Source organism: Equus caballus, chromosome 7 (genome assembly GCF_041296265.1).
Source record: "Equus caballus isolate H_3958 breed thoroughbred chromosome 7, TB-T2T, whole genome shotgun sequence".
In the NCBI taxonomy this organism is placed as follows: domain Eukaryota; kingdom Metazoa; phylum Chordata; class Mammalia; order Perissodactyla; family Equidae; genus Equus; species Equus caballus.
This window is the reverse complement of record NC_091690.1, coordinates 78,019,772-78,032,728: the sequence shown is the minus strand read 5'-3', so window position 1 is coordinate 78,032,728 and position 12,957 is coordinate 78,019,772. Positions and strand designations below refer to the sequence as shown.

The following is a 12,957-nucleotide window of genomic DNA, read 5'->3' as shown; positions in this document are numbered from 1 at the left end:
TACCTCATACTGGGTCTGTCCAGTTTCAAGCTCTGCCTTGAATCCCCCTTAATTCCTAAGCCACATCCTTGAGCCTTCCAACTCCCAACTTGTCCTGAGGCTTCCTAGCCCTGCCCAGGGTTCTCCCTTATCCCCAGGCCCCACCCCTGATTGTGTCCAGGCTGGTGCTGATGGCCACAGACAGAGGAAGCCCAGCCCTGGTGGGCTCAGCTACCCTGACAGTGATGGTCATCGACACCAATGACAATCGCCCCACCATCCCCCAACCCTGGGAGCTCCGAGTGTCGGAAGGTGAGGGCTGGGTAAACTGAGAGGTTCAAAGGGTGGTAGGGTGGCACTGTTCCACATCCTGGGGCTCCAAGAGTGCCTGGCACCATGCCAAACACACTTGCCTCATGTATTGCAGATGCATTATTGGGCTCAGAGATCGCACAGGTCACAGGGAATGACGTGGACTCTGGACCGGTGCTGTGGTATGTGCTGAGCCCCTCTGGGCCCCAGGATCCCTTCAGCATAGGCCGCTATGGAGGCCGCCTTTCCCTCACAGGCCCACTGGACTTCGAACAGCGTGACCGCTACCACCTGCAGCTGCTGGCCCATGATGGCCCTCATGAGGGCCGTGCCAACCTCACAGTACTGGTGGAGGATGTCAATGACAATGCGCCTGCCTTCTCGCAGAGCCTCTACCAGGTGCTGATGCCCACAGATGCCCCCAAACCTGGGCCCAGGGTTGTTCACTTTGGAGAGAAGTGAGAAGGCTAGAAGTGTCTGGGGTGGCCTGGGCATTGGAACTGACCTGGGGATGGAGCTCTGGAGATGGGAGGGTCCCGTGTTAAAGCAGCCTTCCAAGTCCTGGGAACTGTGTCCAGATTCTGCATCCTGTGCATAAAACTGAGGGAAGGTGAGTAATTTGAATACTAGAGAGTATGGGCTTCAAACTGGAATGGATGCCAAGCAGGGCTCATAGGACCAAGCCGCAGAACATAGGCTGAGTGGGCAGCAGGGCAGCTAGGAAGCTTGGCCATAAACACTTGTCTTCATACCTCAGGTAATGCTGCTTGAGCACACACCCCCAGGCAGTGCCATTCTCTCCGTCTCTGCCACTGACCGGGACTCAGGTGCCAATGGTCACATCTCCTATCACCTGGCTTCCAGTGCTGAGGGCTTCAGTGTTGACCCCAACAACGGTGCGTCCTTCCTGGGATCTGACCCCCTCTATTTGACTGTGTTGGGCCATATTCTGACCTCATTCCTGGAATTTATTGCCTGAACTCTTAACTCCTGGATCTCTGACCCAGGGAGGACATTTTTCCCCCTTTGTCTCTATTTTAAGCTGTGGCTGCATGTCTAGAAGCTGTTCCTTGAATCCTGGAGGCCATTCCATAATCTCCCAGCACACAGGCCATTCCCTGGAGTCTGATGTCTGAGGCCACTTCCTAGGCCCTGAAGCGTCACCCGTCTGCTCACCCACAGCCTCTGCTGAATGCATGTTTCTCTCCATTCCCTTCTCATCTCAGGGACCTTGTTCACGACGTTGGGAACAGTGGCCTTGGGCCGTGAGGGGCCAGGAGTGGTGGATGTGGTGCTGGAGGCACGAGATCATGGGATGCCAGGCCGGGCAGCACGAGCCACAGTGCATGTGCAGCTGCAAGACCAGAACGACCATGCCCCGAGCTTCACATTGCCACACTACCGTGTGGCTGTGGCCGAGGATCTGCCCCCTGGTTCCACCCTGCTCACCCTAGAGGCCACAGATGCTGATGGAAGCCGCACCCATGCCACCGTGGACTACAGCATCGTCAGTGGCAACCGAGGCCGAGTCTTCCAGCTGGAACCCCGGCTGGCTGAGACTGGGGAGGGTGGTGGACTAGGCCCCCGGGCACTGGGCTGCCTGGTGTTGCTTGAGCCTCTAGACTTTGAAAGCCTAACCCAGTACAATCTAACTGTGGCTGCAGCTGACCGGGGGCAGCCACCTCGCAGCTCAGCTGTGCCAGTCACTGTCACTGTGCTGGATGTCAACGACAACCCACCTGTCTTCACCCGAGCATCCTACCGCATGGCAGTACCAGAGGACACACCTGTTGGAGCCGAGCTCCTGCACGTGGAGGCCTCCGACGCTGATCCAGGCCCTCATGGCCTCGTGCGTTTCACTCTCAGTTCAGGTGACCCTTTGGGGCTCTTTGAGCTGGATGAGAGCTCAGGTGCCTTGAGATTGACTCGCCCCTTGGACTGTGAGACCCAGGCTCAACATCAGCTTGTAGTACAGGCTGCCGACCCTGCCGGGGCACACTTTGCTCTGGCACCAGTGACCATCGAGGTCCAGGATGTGAATGACCACAGCCCAGCCTTCCCGCTGAGCTTGCTCAGCACTAGCCTGGCAGAGAATCAACCTCCAGGCACTCTTGTGACCACTCTGCATGCAATTGATGGGGATGCTGGGGCTTTTGGGAGGCTGCGCTACAGCCTGTTGGAGGCCGGGCCAGGGCCTGAGGGCCGTGAGGCATTTGCACTGAACAGCTCAACGGGGGAGTTGCGGGCACGAGTGGCCTTTGACTATGAGCACACAGGAAGCTTCCAGCTGCTGGTGGGTGCCGCCGATGCTGGGAATCTCTCAGCCTCAGTCACTGTGTCAGTGCTGGTGACTGGTGAGGATGAGTATGACCCAGTATTCCTGGCTCCAGCTTTCCACTTCCAAGTGCCAGAAGGTGCCCGGCGAGGCCACAGCCTGGGTCATGTGCAGGCCACAGACGAGGATGGAGGTGCAGATGGCCTGGTGCTCTATTCTCTTGCCACTTCTTCCCCCTATTTTGGCATCAACCAGACTACAGGAGCCCTGTATCTGCGAGTGGACAGCAGAGCACCAGGCAGTGGAACAGGCACCTCTGGGGGTGGAGGCCGGACCCGGCGGGAGGCACCACGGGAGCTGAGGCTGGAGGTGGTGGCACGGGGGCCTCTCCCTGGTTCCCGGAGTGCCACAGTGCCCGTGACTGTAGATATCACCCACACTGCACTGGGCCTGGCACCTGACCTCAACCTGCTATTGGTGGGGGCTGTGGCGGCCTCCCTGGGAGTTGTGGTGGTGCTTGCACTGGCAGCCCTGGTCCTAGGGCTGGTGCGGGCCCGTAGCCGCAAGGCTGAGGCTGCTCCTGGCCCAATGTCACAGGCAGCACCCCTGGCCAGTGGCTCCCTGCAGAAGCTGGGCCGAGAGCCACCTAGCCCACCGCCCTCAGAGCACCTCTATCACCAGACTCTCCCCAGCTATGGTGGGCCAGGAGCTGGAGGACCCTACCCCCGTGGTGGCTCCCTGGACCCTTCACACTCAAGTGGCCGAGGCTCAGCAGAGGCTGCAGAGGATGATGAGATCCGCATGATCAACGAGTTCCCCCGTGTGGCCAGTGTGGCTTCCTCCCTGGCTGCCCGTGGCCCTGACTCAGGCATCCAGCAGGATGCAGATGGACTGAGTGACACGTCCTGTGAGCCACCTGCCCCTGACACCTGGTATAAGGGCCGCAAGGCAGGGCTGTTGCTGCCAGGTGCAGGAGCCACTCTGTACCGAGAAGAGGGCCCTCCAGCCACTGCCACAACCTTCCTCGGGGGCTGTGGCCTGAGCCCTGCACCCACTGGGGACTATGGCTTCCCAGCAGATGGCAAGCCATGTGTGGCAGGTGCGCTGACAGCCATTGTGGCTGGTGAGGAGGAGCTCCGTGGCAGCTATAACTGGGACTATCTGCTGAGCTGGTGCCCTCAGTTCCAGCCGCTGGCCAGCGTCTTCACAGAAATCGCCCGGCTCAAGGATGAAGCTCGGCCATGTCCCCCAGCTCCCCGTATTGACCCACCACCCCTCATCACAGCTGTGGCCCACCCAGGAGCCAAGTCTGTGCCCCCCAAGCCAGCCAGCACAGCTGCAACTCGGGCCATCTTCCCACCAGCCTCTCACCGCTCCCCCATCAGCCATGAAGGCTCTCTGTCTTCAGCTGCCATGTCCCCCAGCTTCTCACCTTCACTGTCTCCTCTGGCTGCTCGCTCACCCGTTGTCTCGCCATTTGGGGTGGCCCAGGGCCCCTCAGCCTCAGCACTCAGCGCAGAGTCCGGCCTGGAGCCACCTGATGACACGGAGCTGCACATCTAGCTGTGGCCCAGGCTGGGCCCCGACCTGGGATGCGCACAGTGTCCCCAATGCAGGCCCCATCTGAGCCTGCCCTGGGCAGCCTCGGACCATGACTGGCCATGGGGGAGGCCAGCTCCCCATCCCAAACTCCTCCAGTGGGGGCAGGTCCCACGTCTCACCCCAGCCCCATCAGAGCACCAGCATCACAGAAGCCCTGTTGGGCACTGACCTGTGGCCAGGTCCAATGTGGGGAGAAATATGAAGGAGGCAGCAGCCCTGGGCTCTCCTCAGTGAGGGCTTCCTGCCCTGCGCCAGCACCTTGAGATGGAGCTGAGACTTTATTTATTAGGGGGTAGGGGGATGGGGAGAGGTCTCTCCAACCTGTTTGCGCCCAGCTCCTTTGGGTTTCACTGGCACCCCTGCCCCTACCCAGAACCAAGTGCCAATTCTCACTCTGGAGCCTTAATAAACTGCAGTTTGTATCCAGCGTCTGGGTCTGTTCTGTGGGGATGGGGGTGGGGGATGATTGGAAGGCACCTGGCACATGTGGACACCTCAGGAGGCACAGAAAGGTGGTGGACATAGGGGTGTCTGGGGTGGGGATGGCACTGGGAGCACAGGCCTAGCCTGAGGCTGACTGTCCCATCTCTCTACAGTCCACCTTTCCCTCTAGCACGGGCAGGAGGGCAGGGAAAAGGCAGACAGCAGGGGCTTGCTTGTGGCAGTGACTTACAGAGGGATTGGCTGGATGGGGAGAGATCTTAGGGATGACCGGCTCCAGGCCTGAGGGTCTTCAAGGAGGAAGGGATGGATACGAGAGCAGCCAAGGGTATGTTTTTCCCAGGGCTACTATATATCCACATGTAATAATAGCTCCCATTCATTGAGCCTTTGCCATGTCAGGCTCTCTGCTGAGTGATTTGCCTGCTTTATCTCTGTAAATTCTCACTGCAACCCTGAGGCAGAGCACTTTTAATATAATCGTCTCCATATTCTAAAGGAAGAAATCTAGGCTCCCCGCGGTTAGGGGACTTTCAAGATATCATACAGCTAGGAAGAACCAGGGTCTATGGGTCTATGGCCTTCAGAGCTCCTTTCTTCCTTCCTCCCTTCCTTCCTTCCTCCCTTCCTCCCTCCCTCCCTTCTTTTTTCTATTTTATTTTTTATTGAGGTTATGATAGTTTACAACCTTGTGAAATTTCAGTTGTACATTATTATTTGTCAGTCATATTGTAGGTTCACCACTTCACCCTTTGTGCCCACCCCCGATCCCCCTTTCCCCTGGTAACCACTAATCTGATCTCTTTGTCCACGTGTTTATCTTCCACATGTGAGTGGAGTCATACAGAGATTGTCTTTCTCTATCTGGCTTATTTCACTGAACATAATACCCTCAAGGTCCAGAGCCCCGTTCTTAAACACCTCCCATACACCCTGTGGTGCGTCCTGCTTGGACTCTGGCAGCAGGGGGGAGCCCTGGGCTTACCCAGGGCTTGATGGGCCACAGAGAGAGAATGAGAATCGAGTGGCAGCCCCACCCGTTCCCCAGAATTCAGGACCGCCCCAGTGGAGGGAGGAGCCAGCAACGTCACTAGTTTCTAGAGGGGTGGTGATGGTGCTGGAATGTAGGGCTCATGTGATCCGTCACATGACAGCAGATCTGCAGAAAGGTGGAATGGGACTCCGAGCCTGGTGAGAGATTAGGGGGCCCCCGGGAGAAGGGGATCACATTGGAGGGAGTTGTTGGAGGGCGGGAATGCAGTGACAGTCTGGCTGCCGCTGAAACTCCACCTGCCGCCCCTGCAGCCTCCTCGGGCTTCTTGCCCTCTTTGTCACTGGCAAATGCAGTTACAGCCCGGAGCCTGACCAGCTGCGGACGTAAGTTGATTTAGCACTCACTGCCCCCTTCCCTCTGCCCTGTCCTGCACCCACTGTCCTGGTCCTAGCCTCCCTCACCCTCTTACCACCTCCTGGTACCCACTCCTGGTAGCCACTCCATAGTCTCATCCCCAGGTTCCCAGGCCCAGTCCCCGATCACTCACCTCTGTGAGCCATATCTGCTTCTGGGATCCTACCCAAGGACTCAGCCCCTAATCCGGAACCTTCCATGACTATCATTTCCCATCCCCACCCTAATGAAGACCATATTCCTGACCCTGACTCTGCAGGCTGCCCCCAGGCTGGGTGTCCCTGGGCCGTGTGGACCCTGAGGAAGAGCTGAGTCTCACCTTTGCCCTGAGACAGCAGAACCTGGAGAGACTGTCCAAGCTGGTGCAGGCTGTGTCGGATCCCAGCTCTCCTCGATACGGTGCATGTCGGGACTGGGGGTGGGATGTGGGATGCAGTGGAGGGGGACACAGGGCTGGGCTGAGCATGGGATGGTGCAGATCACATCAGAGTCATGCTGTCAGTGCCTGTCAAGGGGTGATATAGAGCAGATGAACAGCAGTGGCTCTCATTGAACAGTTTCTGAATAAAAAAGTGAACTGGAACTAATCTGTCTGAAACTAACTCACATTCTTTCCCTCAAAACTTTCCACCTGTGTTCATCAGGCTAAAAACCTAAAACTAGAAGCAGTTAAGAGCACAGGCTTTGTGGTCAGATCTGGATTCAGATTCTGACTATATTGCTTACCAGCTACCAGACAAAGGGGAAGTAGCACCTAGTACATATAGGGGCTCAAACTGCTCCCCAACCCTCAAATCTACTCCCATTTCCTCCTCCATTCAGACACTAAGGCTACCAGTTCCAACTCCAAAATAGCCTTTGGAGGAGTCTGCTTCTCACCATCCCTTGTTGCCACCAACTCAGTTGTGTTGCCTGCAGGTCTGCAGACTTCCCTCCACTCCACTCCCCACTCTATTCCTCACTCTGCTCCCAAACAGTCAATGTTTTGCTCCAACGGTCAAGCTGCATTGAGTCCTTCCCCAGCTCCTTTATGTCCATAAAAATGTCCAAAAAAAAGTCCTTTATGGTGGGGGGAGGAGTGGTGTGTGTGTGAGGGGGCAGTCTCAGATTCACCCAGGAGTCGCGTGCATGACTCCATGCAGGAAAACAGTGACTCACTATCATGTTAAGCTTAAAATCAACAAGTATGAAGATTTGAGCTACATTAGATATCTTATAATTGGCTCTGAAAGTTTTGAAAACTTCTATTGGAGATAAACTTAAAATGGGAATTTTTAATTTATTAACGTCATTTGTTTTTCATGATTGTGGTGATGCATGCCATGGTGGAGCATTTGCAACCTACTGACATTTACAATAAATCCATACTCCTGGCCATGGCATTCCAAGTCCCTCCAGCTATTTCTTCCCCCAGATACAGCCTGCACTTACACAGCCTGCCTTTTTGCCAGAAACTTCCCATTCATCCCTCAAGACACTGCTCCAGGTTCCCTGGGAAGTCCCAGTGTCTTCTGGTTGAAGTCAAAAAAGGGCAACTTAGAAAAGCAACAAATGAAGGCAAGCACCTCTACCGAATCCCTGCAGGAAAATACCTGACCCTAGAGGATGTGGCTGAACTGGTCCGGCCATCACCACTGACCCTCAGCACGGTCCAAAAATGGCTCTTGGCAGCTGGAGCCCGGAACTGCCACTCAGTGACTACACAGGACTTTCTGACTTGCTGGCTGAGTGTCCGGTGAGAGAGAATGTTTTCCCTGTGGAGGGTACCAATAATCCCATTAGGAAGACTAGTTGCCCCAATGGGAGGCAGTTGAGAGCTTGCTGGGGGCTTGTGGGTGAGAGCTAGTGCATGGGGAGACAAAGATTAACTGTCCAGTGATGCTCAGGCAGCCTCGGCTACTCTGTTCCATACTTTCTGACCTCTGTTCTCTGATCTCTGATCTCCAGACAGGCAGAGCTGCTGCTCTCTGGGGCTGAGTTTCATCTCTATGTGGGAGGACCTACAGAGACCCATGTCGTAAGGTCCCCACGTCCCTACCAGCTCCCCAAGGCTTTGGCCTCCCATGTGGACTTTGGTAATACCCAGTGGGATTGGTGGGGGTTGGGGCAAGCACAGCCAGGGGCTGGAGAAGTTTAGATGCCTTGGGGGGTTTTGGCGTGGGGTCAGCAGTAAAGTGGGGGTTGGAGTCTAAAAGATCTCCTCCTCAAGTCTGACCCTTCCTCACAGTGGGGGGGCTGCACCGCTTTCCCCCCACATCATCCCTGAGGCAACGCCCTGAGCCACAGGTGGCAGGGACTGTTGGCCTGCACCTGGGGGTGACCCCATCTGTCATCCGTGAGCGATACAACTTGACAGCACAAGACGTGGGCTCTGGCACAACCAACAACAGCCAAGCCTGTGCCCAGGTGAGCCATAGAGATAGCCCAGGGTCTTCACAGCCTCCTCAAAGTGCCCGACCATACTGGGGCTTGCTCTCTGACTCTAATCCCTGGGTTTTCATCCCCTATCCTGTGATCTGGGACAGTACCCCCTGCCCAGACCCTTGGGGCTGCATCCTCTGACCCATGATATCTGCTCTGACTCCCTCCATAGTTCCTGGAACAGTATTTCCGTGACTCAGACCTGGCTGAGTTCATGCGCCTCTTTGGTGGGAACTTTGCACACCAGGCATCAGTAGCCCGCGTCGTCGGACAACAGGGCCGGGGCCTGGCTGGGATCGAGGCCAGTCTAGATGTACAGTACCTGATGAGTGCTGGTGCCAACATCTCCACCTGGGTCTACAGTAACCCTGGTACTGCCAAGGGGACTGGTTGGTGGGGAGAGGGGTGGGGGTGAGTGTTGATCCCTGCTCCCTGTAGAGAATCCCATGAGCTAGAGGGAGAGCCTGACAACACCCCCCAATGACTGCCCTTGTACCCCACCCCTCAAAACAAATTCAGGCCGGCACGAGTCACAAGAGCCCTTCCTGCAGTGGCTCCTACTGCTCAGTAATGAGTCAGCCCTGCCACATGTGCACACCGTGAGCTATGGGGATGACGAGGACTCCCTCAGCAGTGCCTACATCCAACGGGTCAACACTGAGTTCATGAAGGCTGCTGCTCGGGGTCTTACCCTCCTCTTTGCCTCAGGTGACCTCCTATTCTAAACTTAGACCCCCCTGCCTCACCCACCCAACCTATTTGACCCCACAGTGACCCCTGAACCTGATCTCTGACTCATAATCTGAGCTCCACAGGGACCACCGCCCTGAGCTCTAAACTTTGATCTCTTGCAGTAATGACTAAAACTTGAATTTCCTCTCTGACATCTGAACACACATACCAAGCTCTGACCAATTAATCTGAGCACTAAACTCAGTCTCTCTCCCAGGTGACAGTGGGGCTGGGTGTTGGTCTGTCTCTGGAAGACATCAGTTCCGTCCGAGCTTCCCTGCCTCCAGGTAAGCACCCTGGCTCACCACTTACCTGTGACTATCAACCTTTCATCTGTCACCTCATGACCTGGAACCTTTGCCTGACCCCATCAGGTACTCCTGTGGCTCAGCCCTCGGCTTTACCTGCTCTGGTTACTGCACTCCCCTCTTCTTCCTGTAGGTCCCAGGCCCCAAGTCTCCTGAGTAGGACACAACTCCCAGTGTTCCTCTTCCTCAGTCCCCAGGCATTTTAGTGGAAGATTTGGTGGGTGTTCTGTAGGGAAAAGTGTGCACAGTCACCTCAGGCCATGCCTTAAGGGCCAAAACCTCTTAGTTATCCCCCTGTACATGCTTCCCTACAGAGTCCAGACCCTCCAGCAAGATATAGGCCATACTGCCCCATTCTCACACATTTTGGAGGTCCCCTTGGGACCCCTACAATCTGAGTGCTGTCTTCTGCCCTCAGTCCTTATGTTACCACGGTGGGAGGCACATCCTTCCAGAATCCTTTCCGAGTCACGAATGAAGTTGTTGACTATATCAGTGGTGGTGGCTTTAGCAATGTGTTCCCACAGCCTTCATACCAGGTACGTGTATGTTTGTGTGGGCGGATGGGTGGGGGATCCTCAGTTCAGCAGACAAGACTCACTCAACAATGCCTTTCAGGAGGACGCTGTAGCCCACTTCCTGAGCTCCAGCCCCAACTTGCCACCATCCAGTTACTTCAATGCCAGTGGCCGTGCCTACCCAGATGTGGCTGCACTTTCTGATGGCTACTGGGTGGTCAGTAACAACGTGCCCATTCCATGGGTGTCTGGTACCTCGGTGAGAATCAGCCTGACTCCAAAACCCCCACTCAGCAACTACTCTTACCTTCTACCCAAAAGACCTTGCACCCAGAACCCCGACTCCTCAGAAGCTTCTGATACTTTCAAATATCCCTCTCCCAAAGTCCAAACACTCTGAACCCCTAACCTCTACTTGCATGCTCACCCTTGCAGGCCTCTACTCCAGTGTTTGGGGGCCTCCTATCCCTGATAAATGAACACAGAATCCTCAGTGGTCACCCTCCTCTTGGCTTTCTCAACCCAAGACTCTACCAGCAGCGTGGGGCAGGACTCTTTGATGTGAGTGTGGAAGGGGAGGGTGCAGACATTTTCCTTAGGGTATGGGGAGTGCTAAGATGAACTTGAGGGCACTTCTGATGGTGTGGGAGGACCCTGGAATGTGAATACAGGGTGAGGGAATGCAGTCTCTTAGTACTGGGACAAGCAGACACAAATCTGATGCCCATTTTCTCCCTAGGTAACCCGTGGCTGCCATGAGTCCTGTCTGAATGAAGAGGTGCAGGGTCAGGGTTTCTGCTCCGGCCCTGGCTGGGATCCTGTGACAGGCTGGGGAACACCCAACTTTCCAGCCCTACTGAAGACACTAATCAACCCTTGACCCTTTCCTGCTGACAGAGTGGGCCTGACTCCTCCCCCACCGCTGGTGGCTCGGTCCCTTGTTCTGCACTGTTGGAAGCCCTGATGAACCCTCAAGTGTTGACTGCTGCAGACAGCTTATCTCCCTAACCCTGAAATGCTGTGAGCTTGACTTGACTCCCAAACCTACTCTATTCCATCATACTCAGGTCTCCCTACTCCTGCCTCAGGTTCCTCTACAGATAGTATAACCAGTACTGTTTGGGAGCCTCCCCCAACCCCCTCTCCCCATTTCTTCTTTCTCCTTTCAACCAGACTTTTCCAAAGGGTTGTCTACACTGTTTGTATATATTATTTCACCTGATGTTTGCTCCTCAATTCATTGCAACAAAACCTCTGCTCTCATTTTATCACTTTTTCAACTAACATTGAGAAACAATGGCCTCCCTGCTGCTTCATCCAGTGCACATGTCTCAATCTCTGCTTTAGGGGCTCTTTGTCATAGTTGCCCACTCGCTCTGCTTCCTTAGCTTGCAGTACTTAACTTCTCTGACCATTCCCTCTTCCTCTATCATTCCCTCTTCCTCCTTCTCTTTCTCTGTTCCTCATTGAATGTTGGTGTACTTCACTGCTCCATCCTTAGTCTTTTGTTCTTGTCACCCTACCCATTGTCCCCTGGAAGAAATCAATCACTGGCATCCATAGCCATCATCATCTCCCTAAATCAGATTTTCTATCTAATGGGGATTGATATCTCAAATGCAAGATGTGTGATACCCAACTCTTGATCTCCCTCCTTCCCCATCACAAACTGTTCTCTTTTGTTTCTTGGTAAATGAGACTATGCTTCCTCAAAGAAAGCCAGAAACCTATGTGTCATCCCAGACTCCCATTTCCTTCACCTTCCCCCACCACCACCTCCAATCAACAAGTCCTATTGACTTTACCTCTTAAATATATCTTTATCAATCCACAAGTCCTGCCAATTATATATCCTAAATATATCTAGAACTAATCTACTTCTCTCCATCCCCACTGCTACTACATTAGCTTAGAGCCACATTCTCTCTCCTCTGAACTGCAGGAGGCCCTTGCAAAAAGTGTCCTTACTTCCTGCCCTTCCCTAAACCATCTTCCAGAGTAAAATGCAAATCCCATCAGGTCATTTACTTGATTGAGATCCCTCAAAGACTACTGGATAAAGTTCAAGCTTTTTTACTATGACTCACAAATCCGATCCCTCTCTTGCTATTTGTTCCTGAGTAACAAGTTGTTTATCCTCCCCTATTCCCCTGCTCGCTACACTTTCACTTTTGCTCAACAGATTCTGTGCCCTTAATACTACCCCTGACTACCACTAACACTACCTACTATGCTCTTTGCCTGGTTGATTTCTGGGATTCTTTTAAGAATCAGCTCAAAAGTCACCTTCTCTTGTGAACCTTTTGGCTCCCTGAAACTAGTTGATTTTGGCACAGCAGAAAAATCAGATTTTTGAAACCAAACCTGTTTGATTCTTGATTCTGATATAGACTAGGAGAGAGCCTTGGGCAAGTACATTCATTTCCCTGAGCCTTTTTCCTCCTCTGTTAAGTGGGGATATCCATACCTGCCTCTCATAACAAGCAGGGAATAATTAAATGGAATCAAGTTGATAGAGCACCTGACACACAGAAAAGTAAGCAGATGTTAGTTCCTTTCTCCCTTGCACTGCACTCCATGTCTACCTCTAGAATTGTAAATCCCACATAATATTAAAATTGCCAGTTTACCTGTTTGCCTCCTTTTCCAAGACCGTTGGTGCCTAGAGGACTAGAATCTTGTCCTACTTAACCTTGTATTCCCAGGCCCTAGCTCAGGATTGGCAAGTAGGAATTAAATAAACGTTTGCTGCATTTAAAACCCTACTTTTTCACTTGCTGTGATTTTGCATGTTGTCTACTCAGGCTGAAATACCTCTTTCACCATCTACAGCAACACTATGTGCGCCTTCCTGCTGCCCTCATTTCTCCGGGCAGCTGGCGAAGAGGGGGGCTTTCCAATTCTATTAATAACCCTTAAAAGGCTGAATGAGAGAACTATAAAGGATGCAGACTGGCAGGC

The 12,957-nt window shown here is 53.9% G+C and overlaps 2 protein-coding genes across 3 annotated transcripts in view; both read left to right on the top strand.

The window, feature by feature from the left end:
• DCHS1 (dachsous cadherin-related 1) overlaps positions 1-4,590 on the top strand; it is a 35,708-nt gene extending 31,118 nt beyond the window's left edge. The window contains exons 18-21 of the mRNA XM_023645912.2: positions 161-291; positions 407-690; positions 1,049-1,187; positions 1,518-4,590. Coding sequence (XP_023501680.1) covers positions 161-291; positions 407-690; positions 1,049-1,187; positions 1,518-4,129 — 3,166 coding nt within the window. The 3' untranslated portion in view covers positions 4,130-4,590. The remainder of the gene's footprint in view (positions 1-160; positions 292-406; positions 691-1,048; positions 1,188-1,517) is intronic.
• Positions 4,591-5,678: 1,088 nt separating this feature from the next.
• On the top strand, positions 5,679-12,761 carry TPP1 (tripeptidyl peptidase 1). 2 transcript variants are annotated; one of them, XM_023645905.2, is made up of 13 exons: positions 5,679-5,800; positions 5,915-5,986; positions 6,277-6,416; positions 7,602-7,752; positions 7,965-8,092; positions 8,245-8,423; positions 8,611-8,809; positions 8,958-9,146; positions 9,388-9,457; positions 9,897-10,017; positions 10,097-10,255; positions 10,432-10,557; positions 10,736-12,761. In XM_023645905.2, the coding sequence occupies exons 1-13, from the start codon at positions 5,721-5,723 to the stop codon at positions 10,874-10,876; spliced, it is 1,755 nt and encodes a 584-aa protein (XP_023501673.1). In that variant the 5' UTR covers positions 5,679-5,720; the 3' UTR covers positions 10,877-12,761. The 2 variants fall into 2 exon arrangements, with proteins under 2 accessions (XP_023501673.1, XP_070130692.1); XM_070274591.1 differs by having other exon boundaries at positions 5,689-5,800; positions 8,958-9,151; positions 9,393-9,457.
• Positions 12,762-12,957: the final 196 nt, after the last annotated feature.